General features: G+C 39.5%; 2 protein-coding genes and 1 long non-coding RNA gene across 6 annotated transcripts in view; 1 reads left to right on the top strand and 2 right to left on the bottom strand.

Moving 5' to 3' along the window:
• Positions 1-24092, bottom strand: part of LOC111270380 (cell adhesion molecule Dscam1) — a 185641-nt gene that overhangs the window by 145814 nt on the left and 15735 nt on the right. For 2 of the 3 annotated variants that reach the window (XM_086972470.1, XM_086972472.1), the window contains exons 1-2: positions 435-853; positions 69-356 (exon numbers count right to left, since the gene is read on the bottom strand). The exons of the other annotated variant lie outside the window; for it this stretch is intronic. In XM_086972470.1, coding sequence (XP_086828596.1) covers positions 69-356; positions 435-513 — 367 coding nt within the window. In that variant the 5' untranslated portion in view covers positions 514-853. Of the gene's footprint in view, positions 1-68; positions 357-434; positions 854-24092 lie in introns of those variants that run through there. 3 annotated transcript variants of the gene reach the window in all.
• Positions 4738-7851, bottom strand: LOC111270406 (uncharacterized). 2 transcript variants are annotated; one of them, XM_022850617.2, is made up of 2 exons: positions 7616-7851; positions 4738-7371 (listed from the first exon to the last, which is right to left on the bottom strand). In XM_022850617.2, the coding sequence occupies exons 1-2, from the start codon at positions 7796-7798 to the stop codon at positions 5929-5931; spliced, it is 1626 nt and encodes a 541-aa protein (XP_022706352.1). In that variant the 5' UTR covers positions 7799-7851; the 3' UTR covers positions 4738-5928. The 2 variants fall into 2 exon arrangements, with proteins under 2 accessions (XP_022706352.1, XP_022706361.1); XM_022850626.2 differs by having other exon boundaries at positions 7606-7709.
• LOC111270531 (uncharacterized) lies at positions 7981-10429 on the top strand. The gene is made up of 2 exons (XR_002686339.2): positions 7981-8266; positions 8658-10429. It is a non-coding gene; the product is annotated as an uncharacterized LOC111270531 (long non-coding RNA).

Raw genomic sequence — 24092 nt, 5'->3', positions numbered from 1 at the left:
TTGTTATTAATGAAAAGTTAATAAAAGTGACTGCAATCGCAGCTTTTTAAGTTTTAGTAAAATTTTACCTTGAACAGTAAGCACAGCTGAGGTTCGATCTTCAGTCCCGTCATTATTAGCCACACAGGTATATTCTCCCCGATCATCCCACAAAACATCATCGATAGAAAGAGTAGATACTTTTCGCGTATTCATAATCTCTATACGACTGTCGGCGTCTGGCTTAAGCAACAGACCGTTTTTCGTCCATGAAAATTGTACGTTTTTGCCTTGCAAGGCACTGCAGGCGAAATACGTTGAACTGCCAACCGTTGTTAGCTTCGGCAACATTTTTTCCACTATGACATTGGAGTAATCTGAAGTGACCAATAAACTTCGCTTATCGCATGTATGTTCGCTTGCATGATTCATTGGCCTCAGTCAATCGAACTTACCTGCTAAGTAGCAGTGAGACAGAAGAGAAAATTGAAACAAAAGTATCCAATAAGTGCTTAGTTTAACCGCCATGGCCATCTAATGACCTTGATTGGACCGACAAAACACTCACATCAGCTGGCAAGTACTAGCAATGCCTGCAGTAGCTACAATTACGATCAGAGCAGGGCATTCCTTTTCAATAGGCACTTGTTCAATGATAAAGCCTCGTTAGAAATAGCCGAATCAGACGGAAGGAGATTTCGGCGGTAAAGTTTGAACATTGTTAGGACGTGTGGTGCAGATATAAGTGAATAAGAGTCCCATTCATCACGAGTTTGCTTATCTTAACGGTTAACTATTACTGTAATAGATTGACAGAATTTTATTTACTTAGAAACAAAAAAAAATATAGTTAGTAATCAAAATGGATTTACGCGATATTTTTTTATCTTACACATTGTTCGATATCTTCAGTTAGGTATTAATCTGTCTTGATTTGCCATTCACGACATAAGTCGGATTCTGTGTACAAATGGACATGGTTGGAATCAACCTGTTCTTTTTTTTCAGCTACATATTGTCGTCAGCTACAGGAAGGTCTATCTTGAATCCAGGGAAGCATGGTATCACAATCTTCTCTGAGTTTCTAATTAGAGGGAGTGGATCAGCGAACTTCTATCTTCGCCTATGTCATTTCTTCGAGGAGGGATGAACAAAATGTTCTCAAACAGATAAAAAAAACGTATGTATACGAAATACGTACCTATCCATGTATCCCTTTCCCAAATAACAAAAATCCTAAGATAAAAAAGAAGTCGTTGTCGTCTAGCTCGACGCTTATATAAAATATGTAACATCCTTTACAACTAGCCCAGAAGTATAATAATGTTTCCGTGCAGCAAGAGCAAAGTGTTTTAGAAAAATTTGACCACGTCTAGTCAGCCCTTAAGTTGACTTAACAGACCGCAAGGGAGACTAATTACTGTATCAGAATAGATATTCTATCCAAACGGGGCATCTCGAGGCAAGCGCAGCTCTACAGCCAACTAAAATGCGTTGTAGGGTAAGATTACGTAGCTCCTCTAAGCAAACATACTCTCGTTTGCAGTGCCTTTGTTGTTAAAGCGTCATTCAGCTTGTTAGGCGAAGCTTACGGGTGATGACAAAGATTTGGCACCGATAATCTCAAGCGAAATTGAAGAATGGGTTTTTAATAGATGACTATTTGTTCATCTACTATGTATGGTAGTTATTAAGTTGCTACGGCGTACCAAACTGAAACGTTTCTTTGTTTTCTTAACTAGAATAGTTAGATCTAACCAATTTAGTTGGATAGGATGGCTCAGCTTACTCAATGTGCAGCTAGCATTGCATCTTATATTTGGTATATCGTTTTGACAGGTGCAACGTATACATTTTGGTATACATTATCAATTTATGAAATGCATGTATAGTATTCGGCATGGCAGTTGTCTCAAACAGATATAATAACAAGACCCTTCATGAACGATACGGCAAAACTTTAGACTAAAATTAGTCTATTCGAAAAGATGATACATGGTAAAGCTACCACCTACCATTAGGGATATCTATGAGTAGATATCATGCGAAGGCAATTTGAAAAGCCAACTGAAAGCACGTTAAATGCATGCCATATCACTAGTATGCGCGTGCGAATGCGACCAAGAACACATCCATCGTCGAACGAGGCTTCAGACATGTTCGTTTCAGCATCGACACATGAACGCTTAGCATCATATCATATTATTTTAGGTACTACCATGTAATACAGAGTCACAAAAAAGCGGAAAATTACGACTGACGTAACGATGTCCAGCATAAAGACAACACTACCAACAGTACCATTTATAATAAGCGTTGTCGATGTTCTGGCCTCAGCGGCGGCATTGGCCGCAATGCAAGTGTAGGTGCCGGCGTCTCGAGCCTCGACACGCTCAATCGAAAGCGTTGAAGACTTTCGTACACTTTCCACGTCGACACGTTGATTGCGTTCAATCAGAATGCCATCTTTTATCCACGAAAAAGAGACGTCTTTACCTCGAATAAGGCTACATGTCAGGACAACCGAATTACCCACAAAAGTGCTCTCTGTTTGTGGAGACTTCAGCGCGACGTCGTCTGTATAGAATTCGTAGAAAGGGTCTACTTAGCAGTTGTACTAAACTCTAATAAAATACCTTTTGTTGAGCTAAATAGCTAAGATAGAACGAGGAAGCATCAATTTTTTCTATAAACGCAGATTGCACATAGAAGTCTTCAGGTAGATTAGCCATTACAGATCTACTTGCAAAACACTCACTAGCCAATGCAGTTGGCATTTGAAATAGTGCACTTTTCGCCACCAAATAGAAAGTCACTTGTAACGTCCAGGTGTACATACTGCTATCGAAAATAAATAAAGACTTTTTATCGTTACGCACTGTAACAGTTAAGTGGTACGACTCTTTTGGGCGGAAAGGTATCAAAGAGGTACTCTCTTTCCCAGCTGGCTTTTTTCCCCATTAGGTTGGCTACAAGACTACCCCGCTAAAATTTAATTTCGAACTCTCACTGAACGCGGCAAACGTAGTTCATACATTGTAAGTGTTGTACTTTAAAGACGTTAAAGAATACGTGAAATTAAAGCTAGCAAAAATCAAAGAAGTCTTCTATGCGAAAGCCTTATGTTTTGATTAAGTAAACCAAATTCATTTGAGTTGAATTTACAAGTGACAACCCTGGCCATTTATGTCTTTTTAACTATTTTTATTGCCTATGTTTAATGTCGGGTATGTTAGCCATCGCCTATTGGATAAATGGTTTTGAAAATTAAAAAAAAAATAATAGGTCATTTATGTGTCGCATGGGATAAAATAGTTTTACTAGAATGTTGATTGACGTTCTTTGATTTGTCTAGTGGAGTTGGACGACGTCCCATTGCTATCTGATTGTAAGAACACGTACCTTCTAGACATATGCGCCATAAACGATACTTGTTATTAACATTATCGTCTACAGTTTTCATATCGATTAACCTTTTACAATAAGAATGTTTCCGGTTCGATCTTCAGATATACGATTGGCTGCCACACAGACGTAGTTGCCAGCATCGCTTTGTTCAACATTATTGATGCTTAGCATTGAGCTTATTTCATTGTTAACTATGCCGAGCCTCATTGAAGGCTTTAGCGTTCTTCCATCCTTTGACCACGTAAATGTTGGATTTTCTCCCTCGTAAATGTTGCAGACAAATGCTATCTTTCGACCGACTTCGGTTGTCTTGGCAGCAAATGGCTCCAACCGGATTATCTCTATACTCAGGTAAAAAATCAAAGGAATACAGTTACAATGCCTTGAATTTCATTCAACCACAACATATAGCGAGTCTGCATCGTTTGGTATGGTCCATAACAGATGGTGTCGTTCAACTCACCGTTTGCTCGATTTCTTTCCGGCAGTACAGCAATTACAAATAATACACACAACACATATCCTTTAATAAAAACCTCCATAGAGGACAGGCAGGTCGCTCGAGTACGCCTGGTAGCATCAACACTCCACAATCAGAGACTGAGCAGATACAGGGAAAACGCAGCTTTCTTTGGCAGAACGACTTCTTGCTCCCAGATGTAGCGGTAAGAGGGGCAAGACTAAGGCGGTTATTTTCCAAGTTCACTTCTTCAATGCTATCTAGGATCAAAGATGATTACTTTTTTCAAATGATTAACATCTACAGCAATCCTGAGTAACCTCAAAAGTTACCCCCGACATTTTTGGCTCTTTTTTGAAACTCTACAACTAAAACTGAAGTGGTGACGACTTATTCCTTATCACTTTTAATAAATTATTTCTAGTGTTTATGCTTAACAACGGCCATCATAGTAAACTTTAAAAAAGCTGCTTAAAGACTGCATGTTCTTTTACATGTATTCGTCTTCTAGGTTCGCCTATTTGGACTAAAAATTCCTATGCTCGGCGTAAGACAAAGCACTCTGCTCAAAACATTTCCCTAAACTTTTTCAAGTTTACTTCAGTTTGCAACGAGCTAACGAGTTAATATGAGAGAACGCAATTTGATCAAAATTATTTAAATGTTATTTGCATTTTAGCATTGCGTTTTAGTTTAGTTTAATTCCATCCCAAATTTGATCTGTTGTTAGATACAGTTTAGCTAGATTATATGAGTACTATGTTAGAATTTTCATGGTGATAACATATTTGTTGAATTAAGTTTTTTTAATCGTTTACGTTACTTCTACAAATCTTTATCAGAACTATATTTATCGTAAACACTTTGTGTCTTAAATAAAGTCTATGTAGTTATTGACAAAGTATCACGGGGGAATTTATTAGATAACAGGTACAATGGATGCAAACCTTTAACGATTAGTGTGGTTTCTGTTCGATCTTCGGATATACGATTTGTAGCTACACAAACGTAGTTACCCGCATCACTCTGTTTTACATTGTTGACGTTCAATGTTGAACTTATGTCACTATTGAAGATGCTGATCCTCTCCGAAGGCTTAAGTGTTTTCCCATTTTTTAACCAAGTAAACGTTGGATTCTCTCCGTCGTAGATGTTACAGACAAAAGCAATCTTTCGACCGATCTCAGTCATTCTTGGGCTGAGTGACTCTAGTCGTATTATATCTGCATTTAGGGAAAGATGGGAATTGAAATGTTACCAACATCCAACACAGGTGAGACTTCGTGTATATTTAGGACTGTAAAATCTGACATTAACAATCGTTGTTGTTGCACTCACCGCTTGCCTGAGTACTTCTATGAATCACGGCAACAATCAGGTGCGCACAAAACACATATTCCTTCATGGCTACATACATGGAATCACACGATTTACCGTGTAGCGAAGTACCTCAGAGTAGCTGAGCAAATACGATTGAAAGCAGACAGCCTTAGTGGCAGTAGCCTCGTTCCCAGAAGTGAAGCTCATTGGATCGAGGCTACCGCGGTTGTTTGAAATAATCCTTGATTCATAAAACAAAATTGGGATATTCCTAGTTTTTTTTTGGCAACGTAGCTACATGATATTAGATGAATTTCTGAACAAAAAATTATTACTTGCCACTTATTGCGCTAGAGTCGCCTAGGTAGCTCAACGATTATATCCAACATTTCTCTTGGTACTCAAAAACAATTTATCTATTATAATATAATACTTTTTAGGTACCCACGATGCCGTAGAGAAAAACCTTTGGTGGTTTCTTCGTTTAATCCATATGTTGATTTGACTATATCGATAAATTTTCATACGTTTGCGTTGATACTTTGCAGCATACATAAATAAATCCTCATTGGTGAATCAGTCGTACGTAATGTCCGCTTTCGATACGACCTATCTGCACTAATTTCCAAACCCGGAGCTGAATTTCTGAATTTGATCCATGTTTCACAATACTGTTGTCGAATTAAAGAACAGATAGACTACACTGCGTACGTTTCGACTAGATAAAAAAAAAATTCTCCTATTTTTTGCAATGTAGTAATTTATTGTGGTACAGCGTATTTTTTGTAGTTACCATAGTTGTGCGGTAATTTTTTGCCTTTGGCTTGAAAATAGCGAGCCCGCCAGTCGATGAGTTTATCTAGAGGGGTAGTGGCACCCAAGCTAAAGAGTATTTTGGCGCAATACTGAACATCAACATTATCTCCCACACCCTCGATGCCAATATTTCTTAATATATCGCTCGCGAGAAACTGAAAATCGGCCAGCGAAGTTCCTAATCGAAGAACTTCGAGGCAGTGCTTGACCAGCACGCCATGCGTTGGTATAACGATACTACGGTCCTCCACTTGAAACGTGACATTAATTGGCCACGATACCAATGCAATGGAACTAAATAAGGCGATTCCAGGCATCGCTGATCTCATAATTGCCATACTGAGATTAGCCTGTTCCAAAATGCTAATTAATACGGAAATGAAATTTCCGTTTTCAGAAACATTTGGAAAAATTATTTCAGGCTCAAGTTGAGACAAAACCGCTACATAATCCTTTTCATCATTGAAAGCGTCATTTCGACGAACACTCAACTTCGCCAATGTGTCTCTAAGTGCAACAACCTCCTTGACAAAAGGTAGATGCCGATTTAATTGGGCATGTTCGCCAACAAACGTTTTCCGTATCGTTTTCAATAACGTCAACTCATCCCTGATCATAACTTGGTTGAGCTTGGTGACCGGCGTCACGGCGAGGCGTACCATATCCGTTTGGCCTGTTGACAATGTGCACTTAAGCAAGAAGACATCTTTCTGAATCTCCTCGCAGCTCTGGACAGACAGCATAAGATACAGCTCGTCAATATTAACAATATGCCTTACAGTCATCAACGGAAGAAGTTCATCAAGAGCACTTTCACTGAGCTCAGAAATTTCAGGGGTGTCAAGTACGTATCGGGTCTCTGGCTGATTGAAAAAGTCAGGCGTGGGAACTGATTCAAAAGGGCACTTTTGCGGTGTTGACGCAGATAAAAGCTTGCTTTCCTCGATGTCACTCGATGTAGTAGCCTCCTCTTCATGAGTGACTTCACGCCAAACCTTCGTTGGCGCTTGTCTCGGTAACGTGTCTGTATAGGGCTCTTGCTGTCGTTCTCGGCTGTTTCCACGAAACAATTTGCATTTCTCAAGCTGCCTACGTTTGTAGATACGATATACACCAACGACCGTAACAAGTACTACTCCAACGAGACCAAATTTTGTTTCAAGCGCCAATTGGAGAAGTCCACGCGCACACGCCTTTAGCCACATCTTGAGATCAAAGTATGGCAAATGACTGCTTTCAAAATTGTAGGTGATCAGAGCTGTTGTTTGTTCCTGTTTACTTGATCGATGCGTCACTCGCTTCGGATATTCAGTAAACCCCAGGCTTTCACAAATCCAAAGCACATTTTTCCACTGGCATAGTTTTATAAGTCCAGCCACAAGGTAGTCCTGCAAAAACATACCGCCGTTGTATATAGGAGCTTTTCTACACTTAAAGAGAACTTCGTCACTTTGAAACTCAATTACTGATTTAATTACTCTCGACATCGGCTTCTGTCAGCGTACATAGTTATGGCGCGCAAGCGGAATCGTTTTGGCTCTAAAGTGGCATATTTCTTGCTATTTCTAATTACTGTTTACTTTACTGTTATGAAATTTTCTTACTAAAAAGTTTTGCCGTACCTTTACTCACATTTATGCGACATGGACATTCAGGAAACCAATGCAAGCTGTTCAGCTTTTCACCGGAAGTTCTATGACTGGGCGTTAAACAAAAAAGATAGAGGCCATTGAGAAGCCTCACATAAGCGGCTTTAGCAAGATCAGCTGATGCGCGCCGTACAAACCCAGTGGTTTGCAATTGCGTTCTTTCCATCCAGATCGTCTGCCTGAAATTTCTCGAGACCTGCTTACATTGCAAGTGACACGCAGCGACATCGAATACGAGCTACTTGCTTGTATTATAAAAGATGATCGTTAGATGTCCAGAGCAACATTGTCACAGCCATACAGCTATATGGCGGTTGAAAATGGTCACACGAATGTGTGCAGATAGACTTGAAGAGGCATCATTTATAATACACAACAGAATCATGCGGCACGCCGTATCCTAGACATACTGTACGTAACATCTTAATCAACACTCGAAATAAGCTCTAATGAAGCCTAATGGACCATAATTTGTTTCCTCACACATCATCACAAGCTATCACCGACATCGCATAATGGCCATTCAGCTAAACGATCGATCTGAAGTGCAGTAGAACAATGACAAATATCTACGAGAGTGACAATAGCTTAACCCAGAGATACATAAGGGGCCCTACGTCTGTCGTAAGTAGAGGTCAGTTTTGTGTTCGTCTTGACAAGTCAGCGTTAAGTCGGCTAATCGAACAATACGGCTCAACTTGTGTAATTCTTTATAAGCTAATTGAAGTTACGACAATAACGGTTTGTGATAATCGTATTTTACGACTAAATTGTTTGTTTTTACGCGTCAAACTTTGTAGATCAACGCAGAAATAATGATTTTAAATCATTTTTATTATCGGAAAATGATTGTAGGTTGGCATGGTCAGCCACAGACTGTAACCGTCGAGATAATACCGTTATAATTGTAGCTCGACTCAATCCTTAATAGTTTTTATATAGAAACGGCATCCATTCAGGCTGGCACTTCCTGCGCACACTTAATAGATTCCGCTATTACTTATGTGGAAATCCTATCTTTTCAGAGAGAATCACCGCCAACACCTGATTCTCAGCGTCGCCTTGTTCTGAAGTCTTTCTACTGGCAACAGTTGCGAATCTATTGCCAGAACTCGAACTTCTGCTCGTTAGCTCATCAACAGATTACATCTCTTCGGAACAATTAAATGAAAACAACTGCCTTTTAAAACAGATTTAAATTATTTCTACGAATTTAAAGTACTATATCGAACACATTGATGCTTTAGTTTTTTAATGGCATATTAATAGTAAATTTTCCATCATGCAAAGTAATTGTTTTAGTAGAGAGCACCATAGGAAGGAGGCGCATATCTTGCTGACAAAGCAATAGCCAACTGCAAGCTACTCTAATTTACACGAAGCTCCCTTGGAAACGCCGACGCTGAACCACATTGACTTGACTGAGTGCAAGTCAGGATCCGAAGCCGCTGTATTGCACGGGCACAATTGATGGCTACACGTCTCATCATACAAAAGCTTCGGCCGCTATTATGAATAGTTGCAGTTTTTGAACCACTCATGCGCGTGGCTACGTCCGCGTTCCCAACGTAAAATACACCTAATACGGGAATATTGACGCCATTCTCCAAGCACGCAGCTCGTATACTGAACGTCATTTTTTTACGCCTGTTACGTGCCAGCGAAAAAATGTTTAGTCACCGAGTGATTTACTTTGACGAGACGCCGAAGTGTGACTGGTCAATCTCATAGCATATCTATTTCGCACACATATGCATATATATAATTCCATACTGTGTACGAAAAAACTTTGGGCAATGGCTAAATTTGACAAAATATTCTAAGAACAACGAGAGGTTTGAGGAAGATCGAAATCCTTCAAGTGTACATGGGGACGTGTAAAAATGTTTGACGTCACAAGTTAATCTGATTTATCAATCCAGGACAAGTGGGAAATCACTCTAGCTAATTTTTTTTTACCGAATACGTTCACGAATACGAAACAAGTTTGGTACGGGCAGCACTCGTCGATATTATTAGATACAGGCCTACAGATTGTTTGTGTAACTGTGACCAATGGCGAGGTGACACCAAAAAGTGAGCGCCAACAATTACTGGCGGACCTAACGTTGATATAGGAACCACCACTAAGAATAGTAATTTGGCCTCTAGGTTTATATTCATTTGCGATATTTATCTATTCACATAATTCAGCCGGTTCAATGAGAGCCCGCTGAGATTTCATCTAGAAGGTGTTTTTATCTCCCTGCCTGAGTGAACACGACGATGCATTGGTACAACATAATTTGACTGTAGAGAACGAACGAACGAAAAAGGAAGAATATAGACCAGTAATCGTCATAGTAGCAGGTCTTTTATGTTAAATTAAATTTAGCTAAATAGTAATAACTAGTAAAAAAAAAGCTCGTGCATTTTTGTCGCCGGAAAATTTGTTTCGTGCTTCGCACGTACAATTGCCAGCGTCTGATGGTCGAACATTGAAAGCATCTTTCGACGATACAACGACGGTAGATTCGAAGGTTTTAAAAGTTCTCGTTCACGAAAAACGTCATCATTTTTCTGATACCCGTCACACGAACGATACACGACGTCTGGATATCGACACTAACCAATCAAATTTTACCAGCATTTCATACTTGTTAGGAAAACAGAAGACCCAACATCGCCTTGATGCACGATGCCTACCTACCAAATACTGCCTTATTTCGGAGCCTAGTTTTGCTGACGAGTATTTAGTTAGGTAACTAATGTAATTATCTATCTTTGTCGGAATAAACTTAGCACAGTGTCCGCCAGAGTTGTATGGAGTCCTTATGCATGGCAGAGTCAACTGTACAATGAAAATAAAGTTGTGTTTCGGGGCGATATGTCATTATCATACGATCAAGAAAAACGAAGATCAAACAGAGTCGGATCCCATATGACAAGGTTTCTATAATCGACAGTGATTTTCTTTGTTATCTGTTAAGCGTGTTGTCAGATTTTCAGGATTGGTCACCAAGCCGTGTGTTCGAAGTCTTGTACCTTAACAAACGAATCGGCAACAGTATAAGTGAAATATTAATGTGGATACTCGGTTAGGTTAACCTACACGGCTATTAAGGTTGCCTATTCTGTTCAAGGTAAATTTATCAGCCTTTAAAAAGAACGCATATAATCGAGAAATCTTTTCTAGCTTTCGTTAAATAAGCACCTTCGACTTGAAGTTTAGCTGTTGCTTTTTCTTCCGAGACGGCATTTCGTCCCACGCAGAGATAGTCGCCAGCATCACTTGGCTTTACACCTCTAATCGACAACGTCGCCGAGTATCTTGTGGCGGAGATATCGATGCGATCGCCTGTTTTCAGGATTACCCCATTTTTACTCCAGAAAAAGCTGACATTGTCGCCTTCGTATAGCGAGCACGTAAATGTTACCGCTTTCCCGGCCTTCACACGCCTCGCGGGAAGTGGCTCCAAACGAACCGATTCTAAGCAACAAGATATGCAGTTAACATAGAGCCAAACGGATTGTAGCGTGCGCCATTGTAGCGTGCTAGTAGACGTTCGATCGTTAACCACAACCCAACTCGGCTTTCGGTTAATGAATTACCTTAAAGAAACTCACCCATTGCGTATGTAGAGTTGCCCATTGCCAAAGTAATCCAGTTTATTGCTGTACACACAAGTACATAGTGATTATATTTATCGAGATTATACATGGTGTATGAGGCACAAGCGCGCTTATTTGACTTTGTAATTTTCTCTGAACTGTTTCGAGCCACGACGCTGCGGGAGAGCCTCATCGCATACTCTCGTTCGCAGGGCTATGACATATTCGAACAAGAGTCGCCCGCCAGCTTCAATGAAGCACGAACGCTTACTGGTGACGTCTTGTCGGTACTCAGTCATTTACCATTTCGAATAAGTGTATCAGAAACTCACTTCGAGCGAAAAGCCACCTGACTATTTTTAAAGGAAGCTGCGTACATATTTTCTAAATAATAATAATAAACTGCTTCTAGCCTAAAGTGGCTACTTTCATCGGACGATTCAATTGTTTTTGTCTGACGTTCCTCGATACATTCGACTCGTTAGTTCCAACTCAATAGACAACTGACGCATTTACAATATAACGTTAATTACCTCGGAACGTTAAGATATTTTGTCTGTATTTACTTCTTGCTTAAAAATAAATAGATAAATAATCGATATATAATTAGATGTAGAGTACCACTCCTACTCAAACCTATCGTTTGCTCCTTGTCACATCATGCGCACGTGGGCAAAAGCAAAATTGTTGATGAGCCCACCATGAACGTATTAACCGTTCGGCAATAATGCTTTTCGTGGCATACGCAATGAAAATTAGCTCCACAAGCCTAAACGCAATGTAAGAGTAACCCACATTCTGTTTAAAAAATCTCGTACCTTTAATTGGGAATTGGGGAATATTTTTGTTATAACTTCCAATATATAAGCTTGTATATATATATATATATAGCATTAAAAATACCCAGAATGCATTATTTCATACATTTGCACTGACAAATATTGTAATTTAGATGTTTATACGGTTAATACGTACTACAGTTATATGACTATTCCTCCTTAGGGGAGTGACTAAGTATGCACACCTTCAACAGTGAGAATAGTGCTGGATCTATCCTCTGAAAATTCGTTTGACCCAATACAAGTATATTTTCCCGAATCGGACTGTCGGGCACTGTATATTTTTAGCGTGGAAGAATCGGCTGTATTGGTAATGGTCAAACGATCATCCGATAAAAGTACTCGTCCATCACGGCTCCAAGCAAAGCTCACATTATCTCCCTCAAATTGAGAGCAGATGAATTTAACTGGACGACCTAACGTCCCGTGTTTTGATGCTATTGCCTCGAGCTTGACACGTTCTGAAAATCTCACTACTTTATTCTAAAGAAACAGACAGACTAACGAGGACCAACGTCAAAGCACAACTACATCTTGTAAAAGGTCTAATGCTAGCTATTAGCAGCAATTGCTATCTTCTGTTGGAGGGATATTGAATATTCGCATGTAGTACTCACCCGCAGAGTTTGCGCGACGTAGCATCACACATAAAATTAACAGTGACGAAAAGCAGATATGACTATTTGAACCGTGATATCCGCTCATGGTAAACATTGATTCGACCACTGTCCAACGAAAGGATGTAGCTCGTAGACGGCTTTGTAAGCACCGCATTTGCGGCGTAGCCCAGTCCCCATGTATGGGAACAAACAGGACAAGATTATGGCGGCCCATTTGAATAAACTGCCAGTAACCTGAACGCTTTAGTCAGCTTACAACAATAACAGTACTACTAAGTTTATAGATTCCATTTAACTCCATTTCCCATTCAAAGTTTCTATGCAGGTCATATTTGCTGTATAGACTGTGTGAAAATGGAAAATACGTTTAAATTTCTTGGGATTTTTTACAACGTCAAATATTGTTAATAATCGCAGCCAATCTGGCCGATACAGCACATACAATATTGGCTTAGGAGACAATCTTACAGGAACAATTGCCCAAGTTAGGCAACAATAAACCCTACTTTAAAGCGTAGCTGTAGTTCTAATTCGTATCTTTCAAAGTATAAGCCACCCATGGAATGTCGACGACTACGACTAGAAACATCATTAAAAAGAAGATTTAGTTTGAGAATCTGTTTTGTTATAATTTGTTGGTAATAACACTACAATGTGATTATCGTCATTGTTAACGAATAGAAGTAAATATATCGCACTCCCGGTCCTGCAAGAACCATAATGAAATTACGAAAACGTTGGTCCTACTATCAGCATTGAATTGATATTCTACCTTCCACTATTAATTGGGACGAGATTCTCTCCTCAGATACTGGATTACTGCCAATGCAGGTGTAGTTGCCTCCATCAGAAGTACGAAGATTGCGAATGCTCAGGGTTGAAGTCTCTGCTGTATTTTGAATTTGAATACGCCCAGAAGAGCGTAAAATGCTACCATCTTTGCTCCAAGAAAACTGAGCATCTTCGCCTTCGTAGAGCGTACACACAATCGCGACCACTCGGCCTACCTTGGCTCGTTTGTCAAACAACGGTTCCAATTTAATCGGATCTGAGAAAATATCGAGTAATAGATATTTTTATAATAAATAGGTATATAGATTTTACAAATATCGACCTGAGTGAGTTAACGCCAAGTTAACTTATCTATAAAACAAGTAATATATGGGGTATCATTGAATTTCTTACACGAACCCGCGATACCCCGTAACTACTAGAAGTACATAATCAACGTACCCAATGCGTAACTTAGTGATTGGATAGATCCTGTTATTAGCACGTACAGGGCAAACCATTGCAATAACCACATTATGTTTGAAACGTATATCCTTCACTCAACAACAAACAACTTACTACTATTAATATGACGATGAGCTAGAAATGACGCTTTTCGCCTTAGAACGATGTTCCTTTGTCAGGACGAACACTGCAAAATACTCTCATTGCCAGGAGAGCAAAAAGTGCTCGTCAGGATAGCGCGCGAAATTTAAAATTTGTACGGTTTGTTCTCGCGGAACATACACCATAATAAGCATACTTTTGAAAAGTAATTTTCTAAATTTAGCTAATTAACACAATCGAAATAGGTAGGTAGGTAGGTAGGTTCGACCTGACGCTCGTTAATGAATTCTGTTATCTATTCTTAGATTCGTACCAAGCATATAGTGAAGACCTATGTCCTACTTTGGAAGACTTCAACGTGATATTAAATATATACGTATAAATAAAAATAATTTATAAAAAGTATTCGTATCAGACTCATTCGTAGACTCAGACAACATTCGTGCAGATATTTAGTACTGTAGATAACCTTTATGGTTCATTTTTGGATACAGGTAGCTGATACGTTACATTGAACCGTGGTTGTAGAGCCCACTTAGCTTATCAAGAAAACACTGCAGTGCAGTGCATTATATTATACCCTGCACGTGTTGAGTATTATTTATGTATGAGTTTACTGTTTAACTTCCAGGGAAGAAAATAAATGAACAATGAAGTTCAAATTTTAAAATTACTTATTGTAGTAAACAGATGTGCCAATAATACTTTTTTTAAAGAAAGTATACTTAGGTATATTGAGCTGTTTACCCGTGTAATATACATGCTTGACATTTACTTCCTGAGAGACTATCTTTACTGCAAAAGTTTTAACAAAAGACAACAGACATTTATATATAAAAAACAGTGTTCCCTCATTAGCTTTTAAAATATCTTACGAGTGTGTACTGTTTGTATTCAGTTCATAAATAACGTGGTGACACCCTGTGCGATTTCTTCAAATGGAAAAAATCTATTATATAATTATACGTATGCTAGTTACACTGGTGACGTCTACTATAGTATAGACGTATAGAAACGTCAAAGATAAGTAACAGATCTGCATATGTGCCTAGGGACACTTCGGACGAATAAAAAAAAATCCTTATCAGAGTCCTTACATGTTCATATAGTAATATTATCTTCCCTTCAATATTTGTAAATAACACTAGCTGATAGTTGTGTTGACAATTACTGTTTAAACAGTTAACATAATTTCTTTTGTGTCATACTTTCTAAGCGTGCATTTTATTACATAATATAAATGTATATACAGGTTGCGGTCTGCTACCCAAAAATGGGTTTAAAATGGAATATACCTTCTACAATAAGGTGAGCAGAAGTTCGTTCCTCAGACAAAGAATTACTTCCAATGCATGTGTAATTCCCCGCATCGTATGGGTCAACGCGCTGTATCGTGATCATTGACGATGCAGCAGTACTATGGATCTGGATCCGTCCAGATGATCGCAACAATGTTCCATCTTTGCTCCAAGTGAATTGAACTTTATCTCCCTGATAGAGAGTGCACAAAAATGCGGCTACCCGACCCACGCGAACTTCTTTGTTTACGAGGGGCTCCAACTGGACTGCATCTAAACAACATTAGTATGTCACCTTGAATCTCATAGACTTGTAAATTTCTAATGAAATAATGTGAAATTGGGTAATCATCCAATGCTAGTTACACATACCCATTCCACGAATAGCAGGAAGCAATGAAACGAGCAGAATTACCACGCACAGAGTAAACTTAAGATACGACATATTTTTTTTCCCGTTTCACGTAAAACACAGTCAGTCTAGATCGAACATTGTGTTTAACGCTTAGCAGACTGACGTTGGTGCAGTCTCGTTCCCATACATTTACCTTGCGATAACAAGGCTACAGCGCAGGTTTAAACTTGGCAGTTCGTAGATCGTAGAAATTATGCAATCTTAGAAGTGGATATGAAATCGTTATATTTTCTAATACTAACGGTCGTATCTATGCCTTCTGACTGTCACCTTTACCTTCAACGAATCCAATGCAAGGTCATAATTACCAAAAACGCTTAAAAATTTAAGCAGAAACTATAAATGTATTTATTCTTCCTATTCAATGTCCTGTCATATTCTTATAGCAATAACTGGATTATAGATTATTACGTAAAACGTCGAATATCTAATAAGGAAAGGGACATCTTATATTATTAATAAAAATTTTGTCTATGCAATCTTCTCTTGTTTGGTTACAGGTAGTCACCTTCTACAATCAATCTCGCAGATACCCGTTGCTCAAATAATGAGTTGCTTCCTATGCAGGTGTAACTCCCGGAATCAGATGGCTCTACGTTGCGTATTAAAAGTGTCGAAGACACCGGAGTATTCACGATATGAATTCTGCCTAAGGATTGTAGCAGCGTTCCGTCTTTAGTCCATGAAAAGAGGATATCGTCACCCTCAAACATGGTACATGTATACGCTGCGACACGGCCGATTTTTACCCGCCGATCAGCAAGTTGCTCCAGCTTAAATGAACCTTTATTATATTGCAATCAAAGTAAGGGCATTCGTTAGATCTTAGCGCGACGCTGGCTATAAGAGATACCCGCTTCATCATAGGATTTCTAACATGATCAACATACCCATTGCATGAATTTCACAAAATCCTAGAAATATCACACATAATAAAGTTCCAGAAAACACGTTTAAATCCATGTCGCGGATGCTGTTATAACTAAATGACTGTGGTATTAATGTCGCATACACCCAAAACTTACACTCCGTTACAACAACTCACAGCGATATAAGCGAAATAACTGAACTTTGGAGCTTCTTAGGACCCCATCGGTGTCTCCACTCAAGAAAGCCTCTTTGCCAAGCAAGCAAGCTATCGTAACGAGACTAGAAGCGCGAATTTTAAAATGCATTTATGCATACACGCTGTCAGTACAAAACAGAATATAGTTGGCTTGCTTAATTGTACTGAACTTCGATGTAGCAAGCATAAAATTATAGAGTCAAAAATTTTTATCTATTGACTTTCTACAAGTAATTGACTTGTAATCCGTTTACTCTACATGGATAGCGTTAAGCGAAAAGAAGTCTGGTCAAAGATGTAATACATGTAATTACTTGTAAGATAGGTAATTAAGATAGAAAAATCGAATCAATTTCCTATAGGATCCGTAACACTGTACACAAATCAAAAATGTTCTATTAATAAAGCGATCCTTTCTGATTTGATAAATTAAGACTTCTGGAAAATCAATGATCAAACTTGTATTTGATTATATAGCTGAATAGATGCACAATATTTTAACATCCACAAAATGTATACTCGACGGTGGCGACATCTTCAAAGAAACACATCGAACTGTTACAGCATTAAAACACCGAGGTCTCAAACACCCGTAACGCAATCCAATTAACGCTATTGATGTGACTAAAGTTTGTCAATGAAAATAATGGCTAATACAGTCGCCTATAACCAAAACGCCGGTATTCAAGCAAGTAACAAACTAGTATTCGTTCATGTCATGAACATAATGCTTTAAGTAATAATAATAATAATTATTATTATTATTATTATAAGATCAACAGGAACGGAAAAACGCCGCATGAGTGATCATAGTCTTGTGTATTTTTACAGTTAGATTTTTGGGAAATCACCTTCCACAACTAATCCCGCAGACACCCGTTCTTCGGATACGGAGTTACTTCCTATACAGGTATAGCTTCCTGAGTCAGAAGATTTTACGCCGTGAATCGTAAGGGTCGAAGATGCTGGAGTATTTACGATATGAATTCTACCAGCTGACTTCAACAGATTTCCATCCTTACTCCACGAGAACTGGACATGATCTCCTTCGTATAGAGTACATGTGGATGCCACAACACGTCCAATTTTTACCCGCCGATCAAAAAGTGGTTCCAGCTTTACAGGTTCTTCATATAGTCGGAAAGTGGACGGAAGTCAGATCAAATTGTTAAAATCCGAGAAGATATAGTCAAAAATAGAATCATTGCAGTGGTGAATCTACACAGAACGGTAAATTACATACCCATTGCAAGAATCTCATAGAATCCAGAAAGTAGCACTAACAATAAAGTTCTGGCGAACACCGTCGAAACCATATTACTGCATTGGAATACAACAGAAATTGCACATAGCACACTCCACTCTGCGGTGGCTGTATCCAAATGGAGACCAGATAGGCTTCTGTGGCCAAAGGTAAGTTGACTTACTTAGCTTAGCTTTGCTCCCAGTCGAACACATCGTTTTAACGAGAGTACAACCGGGAAGTCCAAATGGGGTAGCTCGGTTGAAAAGTTCACTTGGGGAGCACACCGGACATTCAAGAATAGATTTTATTGGTTTAGTCGTAGTTAATTATCAAAAGGTGTCGACAAATATAATTACAAATAGTAAAAACAATCAAAGGTAATAAGGACTAATGATGTACTTTTTTTTACAGAAATGCAATCGGATGTAGAGATCCTCTCACTATAATACGATGATTGCTTCCCGAATTCAAAACTTTATCACCATGATTTGTACACATTGAGGATGCTGAAACATTCGTGTGAATCTGGCCAGTTGACTTCCGAATTTTATCCTTGCTTCATGAGAGTTAAACGATCATTTTCCTACGAGTCGCATACATGTGTTGATGCGTCCTATTTTTAGGATACGCACGATTAAGATACATAATACGCGTTAGGAACTGAAAAATCTGTAACCCGTTATATTCTGCATTTTGGAATGGCGGCAAAAAAAACACCATCATACTCATTGCGCGAGCTTCGCAAAATACAACGAGGATCACTTAATCATCTGACATGTTCATCTTTTTTACTTAAGGACAACCAAAATGCAGCTGACTGGAATCGGAGCTGAGCGAGAACGCACTGTAGCACTTATTATTTGCTATGTGGTTTCTTTGTAATCTACGTATTAGAAAATAGTCTCGCTAGTAAAGGAGTAAATCGTGCCGACAAGAGTAAGACCCGCGCTTTTCAAAACTGCATTGGTTACTTAAGACACATCAAAATCGCTATACAGTACAGCGAAAATCATTGACTCCAACTCTAGGGAGATGCCTATATTCTTCTAGAATACGTTGAATACATAGTCAAAGTATCTGGCAGTTAGTAAAACTAAAAACGTGGACTGAAGCAACTAACCAGCCAGGGATAGTTTTAGTCCAACTAAAAAAAACCCGGTAGGTAATTTATTTGAAGTGTTTTCTATGAGGCACAGTCTGTTGGTCTCATTGTCGGAATTATACCAATTATTTTTTCTACTTCTGCTTGTTTCTTTTTTTTTGTATTTAGTGTAGGGTTTTATATAGCACACATCGAGTTCCTAGATCCGCAATACACAAACAGGGATCGTATCAGGAAAATTAAAGTATAATCCCGCGGGAACATTACTGCACGTCGGCTTTTAACCGAGAAATTCGCGAAATCTCAGGTACATTTCAGAACTTCCAACTTAGCTTCAATATACGGCCAACCAACTTCAGCAAGAGAAGACCCGTTGACGAAAAATACGTAATATAAACTTGGACCAAGGTTATGCGCGGTGCGATAGTGTGACCATAAACGCTCTATTTCAATACGATCTGCTAATCTACACCATAGGCACTAAATATTAGGCTCGTGTAGGCGAATTTTTAGTTTTTCGGTTTGTGTATGCCAATGTATAATGGTTTCATGATAATTTTCCTAAACCGGCCACTAGCTTAAGGCGGTAATCAAACGGGGCTGACACCCGCTCCCGCTTGAGATGAACTCATTACCGATACAAGTATAACTTGTACCATCAGCGCTAATTAAAGCTTAGACGATCTGAGAACTGTTCAGTCCTTAGTCCACCACAAATGAACAAGATCACCTCCTTTTAGAGGTTACGGGTAAAAGATGCCGTTCAGTCTACCCTGGCTCGCCTGTTAGACAGAGCTTATAATTCTATCGAATCTAACAAAATTCATTGATTACACACATTTTATTGAGAAACCGAAGTGAACAGAAACTTCTTTTCTAGAGAAATTACTATAACGATCAGTACAACCATTACTTTCGTTGCATATGCTGTTAATTAATAAGCAATATAAGTGTTCCACATTTCACTAAACGGCAATACCAATTCGAGGGTCGTACCCAGCAAATGCATCACAAGTCCAGAATAAAAAGACATCTACATTTGACCCACTGGAAACCGTTCATGGTGTAATATTTTCGCTAACAGGGCTCAACGTGGTGACGAGAGTAGGCCGCTAACTTCAAAATACGATCGCGATTAACTTGGCTGGGCCTAATGAAGTTTCAAAATGTAAGTGATGCAATTTTCCTTTGTTTCAAACAGGCACGTCCGTCTATTCTTGATTAGGGAATGCGACGTTAACCAGTCTAAGCCGTGATCGCTTTCTCAAGTAGTTTTCCTAAATGACTGTCTTTTTGTTCAATATCCTTAGATATCAGATACGGCCAATTTTGCCCGCAGTGCAAATGCTATATATAAATGGTAATGACATGAAGGGCTTCTGATTTAAAACATCTTGAGGTGCAACTAGTCGTTCTTAATTCGAAACAACTTGTTATTTATTCATCACGCTAACTACGGCCTTAGCGGATGTCTATATATATATATATATCTGATTTTAAATTGTGGGAAGGCATTTTGGCGTTGTTCCCGCCGAAGTGGCAATCGTATTTCGTCAACCGCTTCAGTATTTCGGTGCGGGGCAAATTACGAAAAAACAGACAAGTAGCAGAAACTTCATATATATTCAGACATAGTATGTATTAATTAATAAGAATCTCATTTTCTAGTTGCATCAAACACCAATTCGCTTACATAAATAGAGTGTCACAGTAGTAACATGATTAATGTAGTTTTATACCAATACTCATAGTAAATATACCTACACTAGATCCAAACGAACATCCCAGTTAATACTCTGACTACGTAGGTACGCAAATATGATTATTAACCCTCTACAAATATGGCTGGCGTAGTCCTTTGTTCAGAATTTCCTGTGTCCGCCGCCTTTGCAGTCTGTCCTGTTAAGGTCGAAGAGGCAGGACTATTGAGGACGTACATTCGTTCAACAGACCGAACCGTCTTTACCTTCGTGCGAACGTCAGAGCTACTGTCCTCTTCTTTTTAACGCGATGACCTGATAGGAAATCCAGGTTGACGGAACCTAAACGAAAGCACTCATAATGCCACACAGAACAGTTTGAATCCGCGGTGCGTAAATCGCCGCGAAATAAAATAAACTCTGAAAGCCCCGTAGAAAGCCACTAAGCAATGTAGATAATACTAGGTATAAGCTGTGCTCGTTGTCACTTGAATGCACTCGTTGGTAACCTACCAATCGAGTTCGCCACGTGTGTGGAAAGTACTATCATTTCAAATTACCAAGAGGTCGCCATAGACAAAGCTTGGAGTTTAATCGAACTATTTGAGCCTATCATCACTGTCAAGTGTCTACGGATCAACGGAACGACGCTTCGACATATATGTACAAAGTTCATGTAGCATTTAGTTGGCTAGCTACGTTCCCAGGAGAGACCCTAGAGGGAGTGAAAGTAGCGCGTCTCTATTCAAGTCTTTTCTCAATTGTTAGCTTTGAGCAATGGCGACAGTAAGGCACGTTGCAACAAAAGCAAATCGAATCTCGGCTGAAGACATGGGTCCTCCCAGTAGGACGTTATATGTCTGTTATTGGACTCATATCTGAAGTTCAGGTTAAGTTAGCGCTGTTTTAAATCTCACACGACCTACATTACATCTAGATGGAAGACTAAAAGCAGTACACTTGAAGGCAGTTCACATGCCTTTAAGTTTACTGCTTGATAACGATGCAAATAACGAATATATTGCTTTCGTTGATAGCATCTTTTTTTTTGAAAATGATGCACTTTTTTAATGTTCTTTACCTTTAACTGTTAACGAAGTAATGGCATAAGCGGTGTTTTCTTCTGGGCGACAAGAGTAGTTACCGGTATCTTCAAAAGTAAGATCTTTTAAAATTATCGTTGAAGTAATGCTACCCCCTATGATATCTACTCTGGGTCCAGTAAGTAGTGGGAGCCCGTTTCGACTCCAAAGTAAAGGTGCTGACAAGCTATCTGATAGCGATGTACACGCGAGGGCAACGCGACTCCCGTACGCCACGTCTCGGGGGGGTGTAATGTCTAAGGTATCTGAAAAGGTTTCGTTTGTTTCACCATCACTTGAGTACTATAAACACCTTCTGGCTATAAGGCTAAGGAGCACTTGTTAGAACTATTATTCTACATAATAGGTCATCATCAGTCTTGCACTGCGCAGAGCCATACAGGGGTGCAATTAACTGGTCAGTCAGCATGTACCACATATATATATATATATAAAATCTTACACATGTTGATATTTTGAAGGAGCGACGCAATCATAGTGATTATCCGTAGTACGATGGTATGTTGCGCTTGGAGAAACGACCGCGCCATTGTTATATCGACTTTGTTTTGTTTTCTTTTCGCGCTTTAATCCACGATCCGATCTACAAATCCAACGTCATTAACTTCACACTAATTCGCATATAACACACATTAACAGGGATTTATATAACGAGAACCAAAATAGCACGGTGTACCAATAATGGAACAACTTTCAATCATTATTAGATTGACTGGCAACACGCCGTAGCGAATAGGTCACTTTTATCACTCACTATGATCACTTTATCTCAGAGGCATCCATCGCAAACACTGCACAGGGTCCCGCTCAGAGCCTTGATATTCTTCTTTGTCACAGCTAAAGAACAGAAATATAATCATTATTTCTTTAAGCGGCATCCATTGTGTTGTGGCTCGGTGAATCATCAATTGGCCCTCCCATAGGGGTCATTATTTCGACGGCAGCGGCACGCCAGAGGTTTGCGCACGATGTTTGTTCTAGTCCATACTCGAAAGTGTCCTTCGCTAGTATTGTCCGTTGACAAACAGGCATGCCTTTAGATCTGTTTGATCGAGTATTACTCGAGCGTGCAGTCCCTAGCACCGCTAGTACTACATAATCGGGCGTATCGTTAACGTCGACAGAGCACGCTGAGACCGTTCCGTGTAGCACTGCTCTTGGTGGCGCATTTGCTGGGAACTACGTATTACATATAAAATAAGCAGATGTTACAATTGCTGTTGTGGCATAGGTTACGGTCTTGCGGCGGGGATGTAAAAGCAGGCCGCAATGGACTAATATGCTTCCGTACGGTATGAGCTTAAACAGTTGTCGCATTTTTCAGTAAGCGCTTAGGAAGTTTAGGAAGAAAAAAATTACGAGAAAGTTCCTTCCCGTCTTGTAGTGCTTAGCTGCCTGCGACGGCTTTCTCTCGGATGTTATAGAACATCCGACAATACCTCTTCTCAAGAAAGCGTTAGATCATGGCGATCATGACCGCTTAGCGAATGCGTTGTTTCTATCGAGACACAGTCGTGGCTTGCTTATTGATTGTGCAAAAAATTCAAGATGTACTTGATGCGGCATCCAGGAGATGCCTACGAACGGAGATCTCTGCCAGATCGGTACACAGTCATCAGCAGCGATGTCCGCATAGTCCGCGTGAAAAAAAGGGTGTTCTGACGCTACCAGCCGATTAAGCGGTGGCAATGGCAGCTGTTGATTTAGGAAGCGTTTGGTACATAACGAACCAAAACAATAAAGGAACGTGCATATTGAGGAAAAACGTAACAAACGTCACTCTGACGAGCTGATCTGTACGCTCGCGTCGCGTCGCGTGGCTTTTGTGTTTTATTACCTGTAGCGTTATCTTGTTGGGGTCTTAGACCCTTTGGCTTCGTGTTGTTCGTTGTTCAAACGGCCACTTACTCATGATCGTGCTGGCAAAAGAAAAGAACAGTGGTAGGAATAAGTGGATATAAATGAGCGACCAATTATTAAGAGTCGCGGGTGTGGAAGACACCGCTACCACTATAACAATATGACTTACCACTACGAAGATTGATGGCACGGAAAGCTGCAGTCATCAAGATGAAAGATCTATTCAATATGGGGATATTACACCTCATGCATCATGATAGTGTTGCTGTTGAGTTGCCCGTT

This window comes from Varroa jacobsoni, unplaced genomic scaffold (assembly GCF_002532875.2).
Source record: "Varroa jacobsoni isolate VJ856 unplaced genomic scaffold, vjacob_1.0 scaffold_159, whole genome shotgun sequence".
In the NCBI taxonomy this organism is placed as follows: Eukaryota; Metazoa; Arthropoda; class Arachnida; order Mesostigmata; family Varroidae; genus Varroa; species Varroa jacobsoni.
This window is presented reverse-complemented; position numbering and strand designations above follow the sequence as displayed.